The sequence below is a fragment of the Camelus bactrianus genome, chromosome 15 (genome assembly GCF_048773025.1).
Source record: "Camelus bactrianus isolate YW-2024 breed Bactrian camel chromosome 15, ASM4877302v1, whole genome shotgun sequence".
Classification (NCBI taxonomy): domain Eukaryota; kingdom Metazoa; phylum Chordata; class Mammalia; order Artiodactyla; family Camelidae; genus Camelus; species Camelus bactrianus.
Window position 1 is genome coordinate 28,674,230 of NC_133553.1, and position 23,622 is coordinate 28,697,851.

General features: G+C 41.7%; 1 protein-coding gene across 16 annotated transcripts in view; it reads right to left on the reverse strand.

Annotated features, from left to right (window-relative positions):
- Positions 1-23,622, reverse strand: part of LOC123614968 (uncharacterized) — a 501,406-nt gene that overhangs the window by 161,828 nt on the left and 315,956 nt on the right. For all 16 annotated transcript variants that reach the window (XR_006722484.2, XR_012499259.1, XR_012499260.1 and 13 more), the window contains one exon: positions 21,359-21,515. Coding sequence is in view for 3 of the 16 variants with exons in the window: in XM_045511900.2 (XP_045367856.2) it covers positions 21,359-21,515 (157 nt within the window). In the remaining 13 variants the exon portion in view is untranslated. The remainder of the gene's footprint in view (positions 1-21,358; positions 21,516-23,622) is intronic.

The window sequence follows — 23,622 nt, forward strand, 5'->3', positions numbered from 1 at the left end:
CCTTTGTACCCACAAAGGAAGCCAACTGAGAAAACCACTCAGCTGCAAGCACAGGTGATTTGTTACATGAAAGGGAAGATGACTCGGAGGAGAAAACCAAGAGCCCAAAGAAGAGAAAGAGGAGCCATGGAGAATCATTCCCAGGGAGGAAGGCTGAGCCTAATCAAGGAAATGGCAACATATGCCCAGTTCTTTCTTTATAAATAGTTGGATTTCTGAGTTGGTCTAGACCAGCGACTGCTCTGTGCCTGTTTTCACCTGTTTGGAGGAGAACGTCTGTTATGTTGATCCTCTTCCCGTATCACCATCATCTGCTGGCTGTGAAGAGGAAGATAACTTGTCTCTTTATACGACAAATTCAACATAGCTGTATGTAACTTCTAGGCTTATTAATATAACAAGCTCTTGGACCTCAGCTTAAGCCTGATGGGGTGAGAATTTTGAAGGTCTTGGGAGATGGTAAATGTATTTGCATGTGGGAGCAATATAAATGATTTGTGGACTGTGATGGATGAAAGATGGTCACAATTTCTTTGATCTCCCCTGGAAGGGTGGAGTCTAATGCTCCTCCCTTCTAATCTGAGTTGGCCTCCTTGGCTTGTTTGATAGAATGTAGCAGAACTGACATTCTGGGATTTTTAAAAGGAGATTACAAAAAGTCTTGAAGCTTTCACCTGGATGGCCTCTTGTGACACTTTCTGGGGGTCAGGAACCAGCAGGCTGGAGAGGACACAGGTAGGCATTCCAGATGGCATTTCCATTTAGCACAGTCCTCCAACTGTCCACACCGAGGACCAGCCTATCGACCAGCCGAATATTACAGAGTGACCTCAGTCAATGCCATGCAGAGTAAAAGAATTGCCCAGCTAAGTCCTGCCTGAATGCCTGACCCACAGAATTGTGAGAAAAGAAAAAATCAAACAATTTTTCACTTAAGCTATTATGTCTGGGGAGGGAGGGTTGTTTTGCAGCAGTGTGTAACCAGAACAAGGTCACTTTCTCTTTCTGTGTCTTGGTTTCCTCATCCACAAAATGTGAGATTTGAATCCTACCTCTAAGTTTCTTCAAGTTTTAACAATATGAGCAAAATAACACATAACTATTTTTATTAAACTGAGATCCTTGTATTTATAAAGCCATCTATGGATAGTAAGATGACACTAAGATGATCTATAGATAGTAAGATTATACATTCTGTCGCTTCTGACTCAAACATCAGAATTATTGTCAGGACACACTAACCAGCCTTCTGGCTGAAGACGGGTTAGCAAGGTTAATGTTTTCATAGAGAGACAAACTGATTTCTCCTCCATGACTCTCCATAGGGGCTAGCTAAATGCACCCAAATTACTTAATATCTGAAATAGCTAAGTCTTTCAAACAAGATTTCCCTTGAACAAGGCATATGAAAATTGATCCAGAAAATGAATTCCTATCTGCAAACAAATCGGTGCCTCTGTGTGTGTGTGTGTGTGTGTGTGTGTGTGTGTGTGTGTGTGTGTCTGTGTAAATGCATATACTTCTGCCTATTCATTTAACACAGGAGTTCTTAACTCTATGTACCCTCAAGGAGTCCACGGATAGAGTTCAAGGGGTTTGCCTACTTTCATAGGAAAAGGTGATGTATTTATTTTCCTGAACCTTTAACTGAATTTAACTTCAATTATGAATGCAGGTAGCAAACCAGAAAAGTATTAGCAGTATCTGTGATTTTTGCCACCAGCAGAAATCACCGATAGTTTCATACCACATAACAGTTGTTGGAAGTATCTCAAATTATCACTTATGCTCATCACAACTTTGAATTTAGGGTTATTAACCTCAGGGATAGAGTCATTATTTAATAAAGATATATACATGTTTATATATACATATTATTATAATATGTATTCTGCTGTATCCCAAATTTATTTTTGATATTTTGGTAATATTTTCTTATAATCAGTTTCATTTTTAATTTATGTATTTAAAAAAAATTGTTCTGAAAAATGACCTGTAGCCTTCCTTAAGTCTAGAGAAGGGATCCATGGCACCAAAAGGTTAAAAACCCCTCACTGGACTCTCCAGGCAGCCAGCACACGTCAAGCACCTGCCATGGGCCCAACGCGGTCTCAAAGGTCAACATGCCAGTAAGTTAGTTTTCTTTCATGCTTTGCTTTCTCTTCTTCTTTCCGACATTTGTTGCTCTGAATACTTGTCCCTGACTTAGGCTCTTATCTCACTTCTGCATTCTTCATAGACGATTTTTTCTCATCCTTCAATATAGAGAAGATAGAACTTCCTAATTTTATCCATGTCCAGTGTTTCTATTGCTACACATGTGCTGTTCTTACTCTAACATATAAATTTCCAAATTTCATGTCCCTTTGGAATTTGAAAGTCTAAGTTTCCAACTGCCTACTCTTCCTGGATATCCTTCACACACTTCAAATTAAACAGGGTCATTCAGGATCAGTTCCTGCTGTCATAGGCTGTGACCCACACTAACACCTAGGCACACATGGTGACAGCAATTTTGCATGTTAGAATATTCGATGTCATATCTGGATTTAAATCTTTCTCTCTCACCCCCCAAATTCATTCATATTTAATTTGTCCCTTTAAATTTTTCTGAAATCCACTTCTCTTACTTGACTCAGGCCCTGCTCAATTCTTGCCATGACCATTTTAATAATCATTTAAAGAATTCCTCACTTCTAGTATCTCATTGTTTTCAATCCAACTAGAATGATCTTTCTAGAACTCAAATTAAGGCATCTCACTTTCCACCTTAAAAACTGTATTGCCTAGACCCATGAGTCTGAACTGGGTGACTCATGAAAACACAGATTGCTGGCCCCTACTCTCAGAGTATTTGGTCCAATAAGTCTGTAATGAGGCCTGGAAACTCACATTTCTGTCCAATTTCCAGGTGACACTGTTGCTGCTGGTCAAGAAACCACACTTGAAAATGATTGACCTAGACCATTGGTCTTTAAACTTGTTTGATTTGCAGTTCTTCCAGGAAAAAATATTTTAGTACAACCCCCCAAAATATACATGCCTGTATATTTATAAATTATATACCTGCTCTAATGCACTAACACAGTGGGTACACTATGAAACACACTAGAAGTTATCATCAAAAGGTGAGACCAAAACAAATAGAAAATTTGAGAATATGCTTCCTGCATCCAAATGGATCTTGCTGCACACCCTGCATCAGGGGACTCTGAGACGGACAAAGACTAAAAATAAGCCCGTGGCTTGAGATAGACAGGCCTACGCTCTGCCCTGCTGGTCAATCGTAGTCATCCTGTTTGCTCTGCAGTCCTGGCTCCAGGTTAGGAACAACCTTAGGCAATTTCCTCTCTAAGCCTCTATGTCTTCCTCTGGAAAACATAGGTAACTACCTCCTGGGATTGTTCTTAGGATTAAATAAATTCACATGCACAAAAAAAGTCCCTGGCATTTAATAGATGTTTGATTAGTGTTGGCCATTCTGATGGCTCCTGGTTAGACACCCTATGCTATAACCATGCTGATCAGTTCACTGTTCCCTGAATAAACACCTGCAACTCAATGTCTCTACTTATGTTGTATCCGCTACCTGGAATATACTTCCTTCGTCTCCATTGATAACATCCCTGCTTATCTTTCACAGCCCAGCTGACAATGCGACGTCCCCTGCGACAACTTACCCAAACCTCTAGGCATAATTAATGGCTCTCTCCTCTGTGTCCCCGTAGCTAATGGCTCTCTCCTCTGTGTCCCTGTAGCACTTTCCCAAGCCTCTGAATGTGGCTTTCCACAATGCATTACGGACAGTTGCTTACACGCATTTCCTCTGATATTGTGAGCTCCTTGGAGATGTAAAAAATGTCCAGGTGACCTACGTATCCATCACACTACCCCCAGAAAATGCTTGGCACACGCCAGATGGTGGACACTGATGGCAAAAGACGGTGAGGACATGGGTGTGACAATCCGACCCTAACAGCACAGCCTAGCCTGTGACCCTGTGTTCAGATGCAGATGGTATCTTCCCCAAGTGTCTCCCTACTTCAGCCTCACTTTTCCTGGTCCCTTGGCCAGCGAAGCTGTGATATAATAAAAAATAAATATTTGGTCTCTGTCCTAGATTCCTGGCATACATCTCCTAAAATAAAACCCTTGAAAACCTCAGAGTAATGAGTGTCTTTCGCATGCTAATGAGATGACTGGTTCTGGGGGCCCCTGGATAGCTTCAGGATGGAGGTTGTTCATTAGAAAGACCAAGCCTTAATGAGAAACTTGGAACTTTCAGTCCCCTCCCCTAACTTCTGGGGAGGGGAGAAGGGCTAGAGATTGAGTCCAATCACCAATGGCCAATGATTTAACCCATCATGCCTACATAAAGCAAGTGTTTAAAGAGTTTCTAGGTTGATGAATGCACCCTTGTGCAGGGAAAGTGGCACACCCCACTTCTGCAGGACAGAAGCTCCAGCGCTAAGGGCCCTTTTGGATCTTGCCCTGTGTACCTCTTCATTTGGCTGTTCATTTGTATCTTTCATAATATCCTTTCTATTAGACCAGTAAACATCAGTTAAATGTTTTCCTAAGGTTTGTGATGTGTTTTGGCAAATTATCAAACCTGAAGAGGGAGTCCTGGGAACCCCAGATTTTATAGCCAGTTGGTCAGAAGTACACCTGTCAATCTGAGACCTGTGACTGGCATGGAAGCAGTCTTATAAGATGGAGCCCTTAATCTGGGTAGTTAGTGTCAGATTAAATTGAATTGTAGGTGATGTCTCAGTTGATGTCCAGGGAATTGAAGCATTGGTTGGTGTTGGGGGAAAAACTTAAAAAAAAAGCCACCCATTTTGTGGAGTGTGGATAAAACCAGTTCAGAGAGGCCAATTAGGTTCACATGGAAGTCTGTACCCATCTAACAGAAATATGCTAGCAAACCTAAGAGGTACCCTACCTCTAACTACGCCCTCGTCAGCCCTGCATCCTCTCTGTCTGAATAGTATGTCCACAAAATGGTGACAGAACCTGTTAAAACTGATCCCTCAGTTCTTTACCCTGGTTTCTGTAATTTCATGGCCTTGCAGATCAAAAAAATTGAATGCCTATCTTTGGTTGAAAACTCTTTCCAACTCCACCAATAGGAAAGCCCAAGCGTCCAAGACCCTGAAGTCTCTGAATTATGCTTCCCTTGAGTCAACACTTGACCCCCTCTCTGTTACAGCCGGTTCGAGTGCCCATTCACAGCCATTTGAACCACAGGTAGAATCTGTTCAAGGATGTATTCCATGCCCTGGTTGTCTTCAGGGCTCATCTTCACTTCTTTCAAGAGTGGGCTTGCTCTTTGTAAATCCTTGTTGCCCACTGCAGGAAAGAAAAATTAAAATCAAATTATACCAACATTTTAATAAACCATTCCAAGCCCTTCCATCACCTGCTAAGAAGGTTAACATTGTCACCCTCCCTCTGCCCAGATTCACCATTCCATAGAGTTCTGTTCACATGTGCTCATGACACTGAGCTATTCTATTGTGAAAGAAAACCTAGCTTCTTGTCACATAAAGTATATTTTAAAACCATGGCACACGGCATACGGGAGCCAGATATGCCCTTGTCAACCCTGATGAAAGAAGAATATCAGACTCATTAAAAGGCTAAAGTCCAATCACCCTTCAGTGATTTTTCTTCTCATCAGCAAAAATGCTCATTAATTCTAATATCTTTGCTTTCAGGCATGAAATATGAGATCTGAACAGAAATTTCATTTGTAATGAATACAATTTTGACAGAAATAGAATTGTGATGATTCTACTGGTAATAATAATAATAAAACATATCAGGGGAACCAGAGGATTCTGTGTTCTCTGAGCTGGCAGGGGATCTGTGAGACCTCACTGTTTGTGAATCGGTCTTGTGATTCTCCAGAATCATCTGTATGAAGTGTGTGACCATCACTTAAAAAAAAAAAAAAAAAAAAAAAACTCTGACTGGCATGAAGCTGATTCTTCTAACCAACAGAATGCATAGGTCCAAAAAGGAGACATCCATTACTACTTGATCAAGTGTTGAAGATATTAATTTATCCTTTGAATACTCCTGAGAGCCTATTTGTGGGACTGTATTTGGCGAGTCTACAGGGATGCCTTTTCTGGGATGGTAGATTTTTGTACGGATACTTGGGGCAAGTGTGTAGAAGGCCAGAGTCACCTTGGAATTCAGAGATTCCACATCTGGGTCTTCCTAAAGAAGGAGATAATCATTCTCCATGATTTAGACATCAATATAATAACCAAGACCCTCTTACTTGACTTAGCGTGTATGTTTCCCATTAGAAAAATCTTGGAGTTCAGCATATAACAGGACTTAACAAATATTTGTTCAAGGAGTAAGTGAATAGGTTCAAATTTGCCACTATCCAATTGCTTCCCTAGTCTTTAAGGAATAATGCTCTCCAATCTCAGAATTTAATCCCACAACTGCACTACAGGCAGTGGGGAAGACTTACAGAACTGCTATACCAGCCCTGGGCTCCTCACTTCCAAAATAACATAAAAGAACAGACTACTACTTTTTAAGTCACTGCACTTGGGTCTCTGCTGATATGGGCAAATACAGTTTCTAATCCATCCCAACATAGTCCACACCCCCATTTCACAGGTAAGCAAACCAGGTCAGAGAGATTAAGATGCTTGCACTGAACCACACAGCTAGAAAGCAAGAAGCCAGTCTTTTAAACTCTGGTCTCTCACAGCAAAATCTTGTTCTTCCTAATGTGCCCACCACTGTAGTGGCCATGAATCAATACAGCAATTAGAATTGTTATGTCTATTGTAATATGAAGCTAGAAAAAGGATTTGGTTTCAATAGATCAAAGAGAAAAGAAATTAGAAAGAGAGCCTGTGGGAAATGTGCATGTGGAGGGTTGCCAGAAGAGAGGCCAGTCCAGAAAAAGGGTTTAACACAATTGCTTATCAACTGGGCAAAGGATGGGACATGCAATTCACGAGTGAGGACACGTAATTAGACGGCAAATGGGGGAAAACATTTAACTTCTGTAGATATCAAGAAAAGGCAAATGAAAACAATGGCTTTTCATCTTCTAAAATCACAAAGAAATGAATGGCAGGACCCAGTGTTACCAATGTGCTGTGAAGGCCACACAGGCTTGGACCCTGGTGAAAATATCACTTAGAAAACCCATTTGAAACAAATGGTGACATGTTCCTGTCAAGAGTCACACAGACGTTTGTGCCTTTTACCTTAAAGAAAATATCTGAAGGAAATGTATTTCTATAGATAAAGACGCAAAGCATAGCAATATTCAGAACAGCAAGAGTGCAAAATTAAGTGCCCACAAACGAGAGGATGTTTATGATGTACGGTGGAGTATTTTCATGTTAGCTCAGTCTACCCACTCTGGTCTGGACCACTGCAGTAGACTTGTTCCTTGCCTCCAGCTTTGTCCTCTCCCATCCAGGCTCCACTCTGCCCCCAGATGGGTCTTACAAGTATGGCACTGCCATCGCCTGCCTGGTGGAGTTCCAAGTTCTCAGAGAGAGGCCCCTAAGGCCTCTGCAAGCTTTGGAGGCTCATTTCTTGCACCTGCCCCACCTGCAGGCCTGTGCTCCTCGTGCGTTAGATGCAACATAAACACATTCATTTCCTGAATAAACACCCATAACCCAACGTCCTTGCTTGTGCTGCAGGCAGAGGTGCAGCCTCTACTTGGAATATCCTTCCTTCATTTCCACTTGGTTAAAATCCTTCTCATCCTTCACAACCCAGCTGAGAATGTTGGCTGGGCTTTGCTCACGCATCTTTAGAATTAGCGGAGGTCTTATCTGGGCGGTGCCAGTTTGCCATTAGGACGGAGCTTACTCACTGCCTCTTTGCAAATATTTTCTTCATTTTCTACACTTTCATCCCCAGGTGAAATTAACTATGCTTTCCTTGGGACCGTCAGTGAACCCTGTATGGATGTGTATCACAAGCTTCTGTCATTCCTTATTGCATGTGTTTTTATTTATATCTCTATTAAACTTCTTGAGGTCGTGGGCACATCGCCATAACCAATCCTATCAGCATCTTATTCACCAGCATTTACTTAATGCTTATTATATGCCAAGAATTGTGTTATTCATTCTGCATGTTACCTTCCTATCTCATTTAAAATTTACAACCCTGATAGTAGGTTGTTAATTAGTCTCAGTTTAAAATTTGAGGAAACCAAGGCTCAAAGATGTTGAGTAACTTGCCCAAGGCACAAAGTGAGCAAATGGCATAGCCAAGACTTGAACCCTGGTCTAATTGATTCCAGATTCCACATATACCTAACATACTGCCTCACTCTCTTTTTTTTTTTAACATAGTTGCTGACACATCATAGATGCTCAATTGTTAAAAAAAATAAAATTATGTGGCAAGATGATTAAGTGTTTACAACAGATAGAATAAAAGCAGCATGTAAAAATACGTCTGCACACTGATTACAACTCAGTCAAAACCGTGTTTGCGTATTTGACAGACTGCTTGCGAAACTGACAATAGCAAAGGTCGATGTATTAGAGAAACCGAAGTCTGCAAATTTTAAAATTGATTTTCCCCTTGCATAGTATTCTTAAATTGTTTACCACGACTTTTGTTCATGAAAGGCTAACTCAGCATTCTTCCGCCTCAGAGCCCCCAAAAATATCAAGGTATCAACAAACTAGAACCCAGAAACCAGAGGTCCTAACCAATTAGCTACTGAATATTCCTGGTGTAAACTGTTTGCACATCAGCGGGCCAGAAAAACAGAGAAGTAAAAAGGAGAAGAAACGCCAGTTACCTTTTGTGCCGAGCTGCAGTACATAAAGAGGACTTGCACAAAACCTTAATTCTGTCTGAAAAATAAATAAAACCAGAACTCGCCAGTACTGTTTCATAGAAATGACTTTCAGAGATGGAGCTTTAAGTAAGCCCTCCTCCTCACGCAAAGAATTTATTAAAAGAGCAGGACTGAAAGGCAAGAGAAAGGATGTAAAAGGGAAATGAGAGGGGAAGAAACAAAAAGTGATTGACAAAGGAAAAAAAAAGAGGCAAATTAAAACTCAAATAAGTCTACCTACTGGCTCTCTTAAAAATCCTTTCTCTGAATTTTTGCATTTCAAAACGTGCTGTTGTTTAATTTCACCCAAGGAACAGGAAAAATGATGGTGCCATTAACAGAAACTGGAAATCAAAAGGAAGAGATGCTTTGGGAAGGAATATAAGCCTGTAATGTACAGAGGGCTCAATAAACATTGGTGTATAAGACCATTAAATGAAAGTGTCTTATTTGTTGAGTTTCAGTTTCCAATAGGACATCTTTCATGGCCTGCCAAAATAGGAACACCTCCTCTCAAGGGGCAAGACTGCATTTCCTTTAATTTCCTATTTCAATAAGCTAGAAATTGCAAGTCAGCAAGAAACAGAGACAGGCTATGCAGTTTCCCTAGTCTTGGATTCCCAGTCAAATGCAGGGCCCAGGTGCCAGGATCTACCTGTACTGTCCTTGCTCTTTGTCTAAAGGTGACTAATGATGAGGGGGGTTCCTCAATTGTCCAAGCAATCCGGCCTCTCAAGTTCTAAACATGTTGGATGCAGATGAGAAGGTGTTTGCTTGCAAAGGAGCTAAGCTAGTCTGAGCAAAACCACGGCTCCACTTTATAGAATCGGTCCGGCTTTTGCATTGTCTCCCTGGGAGCAGAAAGGGTAAATACACTGTGGCACCCAAGTATTGCTTGGGACCCAAAAAAGAATTATTCATATGTTTCAATGAAATTATAGCAAATAAGAAAGTATAATTTCCAGGCAAGGAATAATTTTAAGCAAAAAATTTAGAGTCATTTTGTGATCTTGTTTGTGGTAGAAGTTCCCCTTCCTGGAAGATCTCTCTTCATCCTGGAGAAGGGTCACACAGACAACTGCATTATTGTTTACAAACAATGGGTCCTGTTCATATGCTTTAATCCCACTTGCTTCCGTAAGCAGGAGAAGCCTGTTTGATGGAGATATCCCGGGGTCTCAGCCAAGGAGCAGATTTTCTGGAGTGAACGGAAAGGCTGGATCTTGAGAGGGGAGGTTGGGTGGAAGTAGTGGGGCTACCCTGGCATTGAGGCTCTACTGAGGGCTGACGACATACACCCCTTAGCAAGTGTAAGGAAACAGCATAGTCCTTCCTTACAATCAGAGGCTGACACTTCCCCTATCCCTCAGCAACCACCGTCTCCACTTTTCCCTCCCTCTAAAAGTCAACAGGAAAAATAACATTCTCAAAATAAGAGATTCATTTCTCATCAAAACAGAACCTTCTTTTATGTAGCTACACATAGCTTCCTTACTGAAGCACCGAATTCAAAAGCAGCTATAAGTAAAAAAGAATTTGCTCTTATCATAAATAAAAGATTGTATATGCGAACTTATTTGCAGTAAAATCTTATGATAAAAAATATAATTTATACCCTAGTTTCTCCTGTGTATTTTATGTAATATCCTAGTAAAATATTTCCATTTTACAACACGTACCTATTAAAACCATTCCTTATAAAACTGTCGGCATAAAATAAAATACAAAAACTGGAAGGAAAAAGTAGAGGAAAAGAAAATATATCAAAAAGAGGTGATGAAAGGCAACAGAAAGATGCCTGCGGAAACCCTCCCAGTGAGATATAAATAACGGTAATATGGAGGCAGGGGAAGGTGCTAATAATTAAGTAGGATATTTTAAGGTGAGAAATACTTAAATCCTTCTTAGAATACCATTCATTTCTCTGTGCCAACAAGGAATTCTAGAACAATAAAATTTGGAGACAGGACCTTGCCAGTGAGTCTACAAAATAAGTCAACTTAGAAGAAGGTGTCCTAGAAATGGCAAATATTGTCTGTGAAAATGCAAAGCAACATTTGATTGAAGTTTACTCTGGAGTCAACAAAGGCTCCTCCCACCTACAGGTGGACCAGCAGCCTGTTAGCCAAGGAGCCCTTAAAACCCAGCTAATTAGATCTGTCAGTCTTTGGTAGGTTGTCAGTATTTATTTTAAAATGGTTTCAAATGTACAGAAAACTTGCAAGAATAATAAAAAGGACTCCAGATACCCTTCTTCCAGATCTTCTGCAACTGTTAAAATTTTATCACTTTATACATACGAGAGAGACTTACCATGTATTTAAATTATACACACTTAAATCATATATATTCAAATTATATATAATTAAATGCATACATATATTTGATTATTTGAGAGGAAGTTGCTGACCGATGATCCTCGTTTACCCCTGAAACTTCAGTGTGATTTTTTTGGGGTGCTCTTTCACGTACGTAGGGTAACATAATCAAGATCAGAAAAATAATATTTAATATTATCTCATCGGTAGATCTTATTCAACTTTTGTCCATTGTCCCAAGAACAGCCCTTATATATATATATTTTTAAATGATGTAACTAAAAAAGGAAGAACGATCAAAAGAAAATTCTAGTCCAGGATCCAATCCAAGATCACATATTGCATACGGTTGTCACGCCTGTTTGGTCTCCTTTAATCTGGAACGGTACCTCCATCTGTTTGCTTTTTCTGACCTTCACTTTTTGAGAGAGCAAGCCAGTTATATCATGGAGTAACTTGGTCTTGTCTGATACGTCCTCACGCCTGCATTCGGATGGCACATTTTTGGGCAGGAATGTCGCAGAGGTGGTGCGTCTTCCTCAGGGTATGGTATCAGGAGGCATATGTTCATTTGTCCCATAAATGGTGATAACTTTGATCATTTCGTTAAAGGGGGCATCTGTCATAAAACCGCTATTTTTCCCTTTGTAACTCATAAGTGGAGACGCTTCGAGATTACGTAAGTATCCTGGTCCTCATCAAGCCCTCACGCAGCAGTTTCAGCGCCTGTTGGCGATTCTTGCCTACGTCAGCCATCACTGCGATGGTTCCAGATGAGAAGGGATGCCACGCTCCCGAGAAGGGGTGACCAGGATCTCTGGGGGATCAGATGCTTTATTTTTTGACTTGGAAAAGAAAGCAGTACCTATTTTTACTAGAATCTATAGACAGAAAAGAACTACAAAACTGCCCTAGTTGATGGGACTATGGAGAACACAGCATCCATTTTCCGGGCATCAATAGTCTTCAATGGAAGTGTTAAAGTTTTTATTGTTATCGAAAAGGTCATAGGTTTGGACAAGTTGAGAAATACTGTACGAGATACTTTTCTTAGAAGAGAAATTAACCTCCAATTTAGAAAATGGAATGTATGGTTTTTCCCCTGAGTATTTTTTTATTTTTATTTTAAAGACATTTTGAATTATGTAACCAACCATGTTTTTCCTTTTGATAATACCAGCTAGAAAACTTTGAACTTACACAGTGTGTAGTTCACAGTCTTTTCATTTTGCATTCTGGAGTCTCATTTCTGGACCATTGAATGTTTCCAGCTAGTTTTGCCCTCTTCTTTGGCTTTAATTTCCTACTTAATGCATCTTATTTTATTAGGTATTTTTGTAGCCAAATTGAAACTTTGTGAGCTGAGGTAGGCATACAAAATAATTAATAAAATAGTCTAAACTTTCTTTTCTCATCACATGCTGTCTCCAATCTCCAGAAATTAAATTTCTTATCAGCTGAGGCTATCTTATTTTGTTTCACTTGACATGACATGTCAGAGGAGGGGGTGGTAAAAGAACTCATGAGAAGCTTTAGGTCAGTGTCATTGGTGCCATTCAGTGACTTTATGCTTTACGCCAGGGCCTAAAATAATGAGATGGGTTATTGCCTGTCACGTGGAATGGATCCTTCTTGGTGCAGGGAAAGGAGCACTGAACCAGTCAGCAGAAAGCCCATCCATGGTGTAAGTCTACATCTTCCATAGACAAGATGCTTGACCTTGAATAGATCAATTCCAGTCTCTGAACGTCGGTGTCTGAATCTGAACATTGGCACCACAGCATCCAAAACTGGGAAAAAACTACCCAAACTGCTATCCCACCAAACTGTTGGGAAACCCAAATAGGAAAGTGCCTTAAGAACTGCAAGATCCAAGGATTCCTTATCACCTTATCTGGTAAGAGCATCAGACTGTAAACATGTGAACAAATATACAAATAACTTAATTTCAGATAATGATAAATGCTATGAAAACAGAACAGATGAAGAGATTCAGGAAATGAAGGTGGGGAGGGTGGTCTGAGATCCGATGGCCAAAGGAGGCCTCTGGGAGGAATGGATATTTAATCAGAGACCCAGATAAGGAGAAGCAGAAAGCTATGCAGAGATGACAAGCGCATTTGAAGCAGGGACAAAAACTCAAGGTAGGAAGCCACTGAGTGAGCTCCAGTAACGGCAAGAAGCCAGTCTTGCTAAGGGTGCTTATACAGGGTGGGGGTGGCAGAGGCAAACTGGGGATAGAGGTCCAGCCTTTGCAAACCAATCTCTCTGTGCAAATCCAGAAACCTGGGTGCACCTCCTGGGACGGCCCCTTACCATGGTGATGGAGGTGCTTCACCTCTCGGTGCCACAGCTTTCTTGCACACAAAACAGGAATAGTAGTAGCAGCTCCTTCACAAAATGGTGTGAGAATTGAGTGGGGTGATGCTCAGTACCATGCTTGGTACAAGCTGAGCTCTCAAGAAGTTTGAGCTATCCCTTCCTGGTCCACTCCATCAACGGAACATCCACAACCCTTACAGGATAAACCGCACAATTCAGGGTTCAAGGATATTTTATTTTACTATCCTGTTAGGATAAGCAGTAAGCTTCACAAGGATAGAGAATCTGTCTGCTTCAGCCCCACAGCATGTAGCACAGAGCTACATACAGTAGGTGCTCAATAAGATATCCCACCTGAGTAAATATTTGTGAAAGATGATTCCTGACAGTAGTAGCAAGCCAGCCACGAAATGCAGGCAGTAAATCATGCCTCCTCTGTGCCCAGCTCTATACAAAATTCACAACCAGCACAACTTGTTTTTAAACTCAAGTTATGTGAAATGCTTTCAGATCATCCTAACATATTCGGATGCATGCTCACCTTAAGTAATGTGTTGTCTAGGGACTGAGTCCCTGGCTTTGCCTTAACCACTGATTTCTATCAACAATTAGGAAAAGAGGCATTTGTCTGATTACTCGGCCAATTTCTGAACAAATGGCTCCTCAGCCAACCATTGCAAATACGTCCCACCACCACCAGTGTTTCCAAGTTCAGACTTCTCATTCTGATCATGCTAGGAATGTAATCAACTCTCTCTGTGGAGACAAGTTAATTATCTCCTCAGGCTGTGAACAAACACGCGGGTTTGGTGTCTGACCATGCTGCCTAATGAGAGGGCACCCTAGAGGAGCTGGAGGGCTTGTCGGCTGCCACCCCAGGGCCCTTGATGGCATCTGGGAGCTGTGGTTCGAAGTGACCTGGCCTTTATCCCCCAGGTTCCCCATCACATCTGCTTCTAGCAATGCAGCGCTGGACACAAACAGACCTCGGCTCTCTCCAGTCTCCTCCAGCTAGCCCCGCCGTGCCCCAGTTTGGCTGCGGCCGGGCTCCTGGAGCTCACCCGGCACTGCCTGCAACCCAGCACATCCCCCAGCTCAGGATGTCCCTCTGGAAAGCTGATCCCGCTCAGCTGAGCCTCCCAAGATAGATAAGGGAGGAAATCAGCTTTCCTGTCCTCCAACACCAGGCTGCCAGGGACAGCAGGACTCAAAGACTCAAACATAAATCACCTGCCTATCTCCATGTTTTAAACTTCAGCTTTAATCCAGCTCAGAGTGGGATTAGCTGCCTCAAAGACTGCTAATTGCCAGATGGCCGCTGATAGCCGGCCACGGGAACGTGCGTGCCGGAGCCTGCCATGCGACTCAGAAAGGCAGAACTGGAAAGGGGTCTTAGCGGGCAGGCCAGCCCCTCACCGCCTCCTCATCACAGGGGGACCACGGGCAAGGGGGCTGGCTCTCGGCTACGCAGTGACTTAACAGCTTGTGCTTGGGACATTTCTCAGGGTTCTTTGTGAACTGAGGGGGGAAGAGAGAAGAGCATTGATAGACAGCAGTGCATCGCTAGCTAACTCCTGCCTGCTGCTCCCAGAGAGGAGCAGAAGCAAGAGGAAGGACAGGTAACTTCCCGAATCCCTTCTATATTCCAGATGTAATGTCAGCCGTTTTCACGTGTGACACCTGGGTTCAAAACCCGGGTCTGCCACGGACCCTGCATGTGAACTTGAGCAAATCACTTTCCCCCTGGGGCAGTCCTGGCACCTCGTGCGCAGGTTGAGAAGAGTAGACTGGATGATCTCTAAGACAATGGTTCTCACTCTGTACCATGCACCAGAATCCCCTGGAGGGCTTGTTAAAATACAGATTGCTGGGTCCTCCCCCACCCCTCCCTGAAACCCTTTCTGATTCAGTAGGTGGGGAATGGCGCCTGGGGTTATGCATATCAACAAACAAGATCCTAGCTGCTGCTTTTCTATGGATGCATTGTTCTAAGATGCAGCCACCAACTACAGTTAAAGATGGGTCATAGATGTGTAAATAAGCCGAGGGGTGCTTGTAGGGTGGTGGGGTTTTGCATCTTAGAATAATAAGAGATGAGTGCGGGAAGAAACCTTAGCCTCTAGTTTTGAGCCCTTGCTTAATCTCAGTTCCTTCTCCTGTCAAATCAGAATCACATCACCTGTCTTGTGAAGATGAAGCCAGATGAGTTCATGAAAAAGAAAACACATATACACAAACGCACACACCCATGCACACACACTTTTAAAAAAGTAAAAAAAGAAGGGCTCTAAACCAGTAAATCAATCACAATGGGTCCAAGCCTATAGGTTTTCTTAAACTCTTGAAAACAACTCAAACGGTAACATGTAGCAAGCCAAATCTGAACTGAAGTTCATGTCTTGAGGCTCAAGTCCTTTTCCTGGAGAAGAATAAAGGGCCACCTCACTCCCAAGAAGCCTCCAAACCTGACTGAGAGGAGTTCATTAACACAGTCACACTCAGCTGGAGGCCCGAATGGCATCCCGGAAAGCATCTGAATCTTTGCTATCTGGTACATCCAGACATTTGCTACGTTCCCCGTGAGGACTGTAACCGGCAAGGGTACCACTGGGGTGGAAACAATGCAAGAGTGCTCACTGTCACTTCTGTGGTGTGACCAGAGGTCCACGCCTCTGAAATCCCCACCCAGAGCCCTGCCAACCTCCCAGGACATCCACAGATTGTTTCCAGGAAATTTCTCAAACATTTATCTACCCTAAGAAAAGTGTGGGAAAATACCCGGATGCTCCTAGGAGAATGTTGACATACTACACTGGAGCCAAATATCTAAGATCAAAGCTACCCTGGAAGGACCTCATGGACAGTGTAGAACCACAACAAAAATGAGCAAGAAGGAATCCTGGGGCAAGAAAGCCAGAGAACTTCCATAGGACGCTGCCTTGCAGGGAAGATGTGTGGCAGCTAAAACCCAGGAAAGCTGTCTGACATTGGTGTCATTTTGGCCTCTGGTCCTACAGGCATGTCCACTCTCATTGCAGAGAGAGTAAGTGATGTGGCCGATGTTGGGAAATAAGATGAGAGAAGAAATCTCCTTTCCCAAGTCCCCATGAGGCACCTGACAAGTGTCACCGGGGCTGGAGCTGGGTCCCTCCAAAACGTTACCTAATGCTTGTCTCTCCAGCCCTTTCCTTCCTACCTTGCTAACAGGCACTAAAACCATTTACCCTAAAAAGCAATTCTTCACAACTGCTATAAATGTGGTCACAAAACAGAATGCAAATGTCATAGATAATCTTTCTGATAGAATATACATAACATAAAAAAATTTTAACAATCAATTTAACAATAAGAAATTCACTAAAAGTAATAGTTTATCAGCACAAGGCCAGAGCAGCAATAGAGGGCCAAGAGCAGGGGAAATGGGCTTGTGGAGGGGAGACGTAAAAATAAGCATATCTCTTCATCTTAGACAACAGAGTTAGTAGAGACACTTGGCACTGATAATAAGTGATATATATAAGCCAAAATATTATTTATTGAATGTAACCATTAGTAGAATGTGAAGGGATTTATATTCCACAGAAACTGCTAAAAAGAGAATCAGAAAATAGAAGAAAAACAGAGAAGTCACCACCACCACCCCAAAAAAGGAGGCACAAACAAGAGGAAATAGAAAAACAAGACAGCAGAATTAAGACAAACCGTGCTTTCCTAAAAGACAAACCAGAACAAAACACCCACAGCTTTTGATGGTCATGCCTTCTTGTATCCATCCCAGCTTCTTCCTCTCTTCGCTGCCTTCGCTTCAGCCACCACGGCCATGGTCTCTCATCAGACCCTGTCATTCCCAAAAGTGCCCCACCTTCGAGAGAAACTAAATCAATCACCACACACATCTCTTTACATCTCACCTGCAGAAGGAGAGAGGGCAGATTGGGGAAGGCTTCGGCTTCTTTGGGGTTCTTAATAGGAGAAAATGAGATTTGTTTAAAAAAGGAAAAAGAAAAAGCCAATGGAAAGAGTTACAAAGGAAGAGGATGGACAAACAGGAAAGAAAAGGGAAATCAAGAGTGGCAAGTCCTGAAGATGGCAGTTCTGAAGTTTCGAGGGAGAGACGGGGTCAGGAAAGGGAGGAGCCACTGGCCTTAGACTTAATCAAGCCTGCGATTTATCAGCCACATACCAAGCTAATGGAATGAGTTTGAAGCAGCACTCAGAGGACAACTGAGACTCAACGCTATTGCTTCCAAAAAGAGTGGACCAGAGAAATTGAGCATCTACCTCAAGAGGTCAGAAAAAGGACACAACAATATGAGGAAAGTTTTATAAGAAAGTAATAGAGATAATATTACAAATTAATACTATTTTAGAAAGACACCTGCAGAAACAAATAAATAATTCCAAGAGTTGACTTTTTGAAGAAACAAATATATATATAGTATATGTGTGCATGTGTGTGTGTGTGTGTGTATATATATATATATTTGATACAGTTAAGGGGGAAAAGATTAGGAATAAAAATGTGACTTAACCATAAATATGATGTCTACTTTTTTAAAAGGAAATAAGTACTATTTCAACCCTACTAGTATATTTGAAAATCACTAGGAAAAGGGTTTCTAGAAAAATCTATAAATCTATAAAAATCTATAAATCACCACAACTTATTCATTAAACAAACAAGCCAAGCAATTCAATAATCACAGGTAAACCTTAAAGAGTTCCAAAGACTATATACATATATGTGTGTGTATACACACACACATACACACATATATATATATCTGTATGTGTGTGTGTATGTATATACACTATATCCAGGTGAAACTTTCAGGCTCTACCCAGACCCACAATCCCTTACTTACAGTTCTAAAATTCTAAACACAGTTTATTTCCTAAAACATTTGAAAAGATAAAACCCAACGGGAACTCACTTAACAGTAAAATTGGACCTGAATTATATATATATATAAAATTTACTATGCCAGTTATTGTTTTCATGTCATAGTATGAAACAGTAATGCGCTTTCCTATGCCTTGCTTGGAGTGATGCAGAGTGATATAAGGTATGTATCCTTTTATCACCTTTCTAAAAAGCTGAAGGTTCTGAGTTCTGAAACATATCTGGTCCCATGGGTTTCAGAACAGGCCTTGTGGGCTTGTATAAACTGGTATAGAGCATAGAAAAGAGATGAAAAGTTTCTCAACTATTTTAAGAAGTTTGTTAACCCTGATCTAAAATTTGGCAAAAGAGAATTTACTCGAAAAGAAAACTGCAGTCTGATTTCATTTGACTATAGAAGTGAAAGGTTTTATAAATGATACTTTTTCAACTTGGTAATGAAAAATATGGTCATTGTTAGAAATGGGTATGTTCCCCCCAGATTCATATGTTGAAGTCCTAACCCCCCAAAACCTCAGAAGGCAACTGTATTTAGAGATAGGATCTTTAAAAAAGTAATTAAGTTAAAACAAGGTTGAAAGTGTGGGCCCTGATCCAGTATGACTGGTGTCCTTACAAGAAGAGGAATCTGGACACAGAGGTACACAGAAGAAAAAGGCCAGGTGAGGACAATGTAAGGAAGTAGCCATCGACAAGCCGAGGAGAGAGGCTTCAGAAGAAACCAACCCCGCCAGCACCTTGATCTGGGGCTTCCGAGTCTCCAGAACTGGGAGAAAATGCATTTCTGTTGTTGAATCCACCCAGGGTGTGGTACTTGTGGCAGCCCTAGCAAACCAGCACAGTCACATTTTTAATATATAAGTTTAAATAATGGCTAGTGCCCATCCCACCATCATAAACATATCCCTTTTCCTTCTCTCTGGGTACCACTTTCATGAAAATTCCAAGAACCTCAGGGACACTTACTCTGTGCAAAAAGTCCTGGTTACGAGCTTTATAGAAAAGAAGCTAGAAAATCTGACCAGTCCACCCAAGGACCAAGTGTGCTGCTCCTGTTATTCTTGGACCACACAGACACGGTACTTGTTGAAAGCACATGACCCAGAAACAGGGATCATCCTTGTCCATGGATCAAAGCTTATCAGTGGTCCAGACACCAGCACCAGATGGTCCATGCTCCTGGGCCACTGTCACAAGCGTGGGGGTTCTTGAGGCACACAACACCCAGGCTAGTCCTGCGGAAGTTCTCAGGATGCAGAGAAGGGAGGGGACGTGGTTCTCCCCCAGTATCATGCTTGCATACGGTGGTTCAGCGTCGTTCAGTGTCTGAGCTCCCAGTGCTGCCATTTCCTTACATAGCACCTTCCTTACACACAGGGTCATTTCCCCAAAGGCATTGCACTGTGCCCAGGTGCCTGAGTCTAGGAGGCTCCAGACTCAGCCACACACTCTGTCTGACCTGACATCCTGCCCCACATGCTCAGCTTCTTGGCTCTTAGGAGAAAAAGCAGCCCTTCTCACACTCAGTCCAAAGCCTGCCTCTGCCTGTCTGGCATTATTCATCATACTATTTTCAGGCGGGAAGTCTCACCTTGTGAGATGAAGTATAACCTGGTGAAATGAAACAAAAGCAAATCAACTCCAGCCAAGTAAAAAGAGGTGTGCTCCATAACTGAGTAAAGATTACCTCAGGAAGGCAAAGATAGTGACATGTTAGGAGAAATCTTAAAACATCGTATCACGAAGTCAAAGGAGAAAAAATTGAGACATCTTCTTAAAAGATGGGGAGGTGACTTCAATAGCATTTCAAATTTATAACACTAACCACCACAACAAAAATATATCAATAAACTAGGAATGGAAGAGTACATCTTGATATAAGAAAAAAAAATTAAAACTGTCCCAAGCCAAACGCCAATAATGGCTAGTGGAAAATAAATGGTGTTCCCACTTACAGAAAATTATAAGACAAGGCTCCTTGCAATCATGGTCATTGTTTATATGTTAGAAATTCTAGACCTGTGCAGCCCCAAATGACAGCCCCTATCCACATGTGGCTGCTGAGCACCTGAAATGAGTCTCATCTGATCTGAGATGTGCTGTGAGCATAAAATACACACTAGATTTTTAACACTCAATACTTTTTCAAAAGAAAGTAAAATTTGCAAATGATAATCATTATACATGAAAATAGATAAAAAATAAATTTCTTCTGTATAGCACAGGCAACTATATTCAATATCTTGCAATAACCTTTAATGAAAAAGAATATGAAAATGACTGTATGTATGTGTAGGTATGACTGAAACATTATGCTGTACCCCAGAAATTGACATATTGTAACTGACTATACTTCAATTTAAAAAAAGAGAGAGTAAAATTTCTAATTCTTCATTTTTATATCAATTTAAGTTGAAATTATATTTTAGGTATATTGGGTTAAATAAAAAATATATTATTGAATTACTTTCATGTCTCTTTTAACTTTCTTTTACCATAGCTACTAGAATATTTTAAATTACATATATGAATGGCATTATTTTTCTATTGGACAGTGTTCTTCTAGACAGTAGAATAAGGCAAAAGGAAAGAAAAAAATCTTCAGCCACAAGAAATAAGAAAGTGCAATTATTACTGGTTGAGGATTAGATGACTGTTTAGATGAGAAACTATTCGATATTTTTAAAAATAATTATTTAGAAATTAATGACTGTTTTCTATGCCAGCATTAGACAGTTAGAGAACACAATGGAAAAATAAATTTCAAATGTCCACAAAATACATAATGTACTCAAGAATAAATTGTACATAAAATATAAGACTTTTTATAAGTAAACAGTTTAAAATGGCTTTTGTTTCACCTTCGACCACAGTTTAGGGAAGAACCAGAGATGTTCTCTGAGAACACTGGTCTTTGCGGATGTCTCTTTCACCACCGACTGAGCAAGCCGCTGTACTCACCAGACTGACGGTCTGCAGTGGCTGCAGAGGACCAAATACCCACGTCCATCAAGTATGGTAGGACGCACAGCGCACAAGCTGAGCAAAGACCTTGCTTCTGGCTCCATCTCATGTTTCCTCTCCTGACATTTCTTTGCATCGTCATCCAAGCACCGCACTGTAAAGCATGACACATACATCAGTTAGAATTACACACTGACTCCGTGGCTTGTTTCTTCTCTTACACCTTTAGCCTTCTTATGTCAGGCTGGCCCTTCTCCTTCTCTCAGATGACATTTCTCAGTCATTTAGTACTGCTTTTTCAAGGACAAGCACGGTCTCTGTTTCTGCCCCTCTACCTTTTCATCTGAACAGACACTTCCTTTAGATTAGAGGTGTTGGAAAATGCAGCTCTTAGGACTCTTAATTTTGACAAACATGGCAAAGACTTAACCTGTGAGCTGTCAAGGGTAGTTGCATCTACACCCAGGCTTAGTAAGGATGTAAACAAACCTTTTGGTAACTTTGTTAGGATGTTAATTTTGATGTCATTTAATGCAGGAGGAAATTTGTATACAGTTTCTCTGAATCTTTAATAAGTTAAGTTTAATAGACTGGGAAGGCGAGGCAGGGAGTCACGTATCCTTGGCAGAAGTCCACCTCTTCCCTCCACTGTCTGGAGCAAATCTGAGAGAAATCCTGAGAGCCTCCAAGACCCAAGACCTCTGTGATTTTTCTCGTCTATTTTCCAGGCCTGGAGCTTGGGACTTCCTTACCTCCCAAATGAAAGACTCCCTTAGGCCCTGGAGACAAGGACAACAGCCCCCAGAAGCCCAGGGGACATTTAAAAAGGCCCAGGAATTACAGAGCCTTGCAGTGTCTCTCCACTCCAGACGTGGACTCAGGAATCTGACCTAAGGGCCATCCTAGGGAACTACTAGCTGCAGAAAGCGGGGAGGACATGAGGATCTAGGCTCACAGGGGAGGTGTGCATTTCTTAAGGCAAAAAAAAAAAAAGCATGGAGAAGTGGCAAATGTGGAGGACAAGGAGCTGCACTTGGGACATTTTTATTCTAAGGTGGAACTACCAAATGAAGACATATTAGCAGGCATTAAGATCTGGAATTCAGGAAAGATATTGGCCTGTAGACCCAGATGTTAACAATAATGAACGTAAGTCCAGTGGTGTTTGTTACTTCTCTCCAATAAATCACCCAGCTTTTCATTTTCAAGAGCATACAGAGGACATGTTTCAGATGACATACAGGAGATTTTAGAGTAACAGCGCTGAACCTCTCTGACAATCCAGGCGGCCAAGAACTCCTGACTGTTGTGTGTCTGTTTTCAACAGCTGCATAACAAATTATCACAAACTCAGCGACTTTAAACAATACACGTTTATTATCTTACAGTTTCTGTGGGCCAGGAGTCTGGATGTGACTTAGCTGGGTCCTCTGCTCAGGGACTCAGAAGGCTACAAATGAGGCTTTAGCCAGGCTGTTTTCTCATCTGGAAGCTTGACTGGGGAAGAACCTGATTCTGAGATCACTCAGGAAATTGGAAGAATTTATTTCCTTGTGGCCATAGGACCAAGGGCCCCAGCTTTTTGCTGGCTAATGGTTGGAGGCTGCCTTCAGCTCCTAGAGGTCACCTGCTATTCAGAGAGGCCAACATGGACTTTCCCAACGTGGCCACTTACTTCATCAAAACAGTGAACAAATTTGAACAAAGTCTCATATAATGCAATGTCATCACAGAAGTGGCACCACCCCTTTTGCCATATTCAGTTGGTTAAAAGCAAGTCAGGTTTCACCCACAGTCAAGAGGAAGGTACCATACAGGACATGAGCAGGAGTTAGGGACCGTGAAGGGCCTGTCTGTCTCAGAGTCTGTCCGCCACATGCTGTGTGGATGGGAGAGACATGGAAACAGAGTTGAAAAGCCATCTGCAAGAAGCAAGCATGTAGCAGTGTGGGGCACAAGAACATTCACCACACATTCTGCCATGGTAAGCAGGATAAAAGGCGCAAAAGACAGCAAATTTTGGCAGCACGATGAGGAAAGTAAGTCTGCCAACTGCACACATTAACCACTTACTAAATAAGTTCATTGGCATAACTCTGTTATGAGGGTCTCTCTCCTATACTTTAGAAGTGTTGGGGGTAAGACAGGGCGGAGGAGGGGAGAGCAATAAATCTAGCCTAATGATGACCCTCAAATTGTGCCACCTGGGCTACTCGCAGAAGACTTGATTGGCATCGGGGTCTGAATGTTGAGTGTGCACA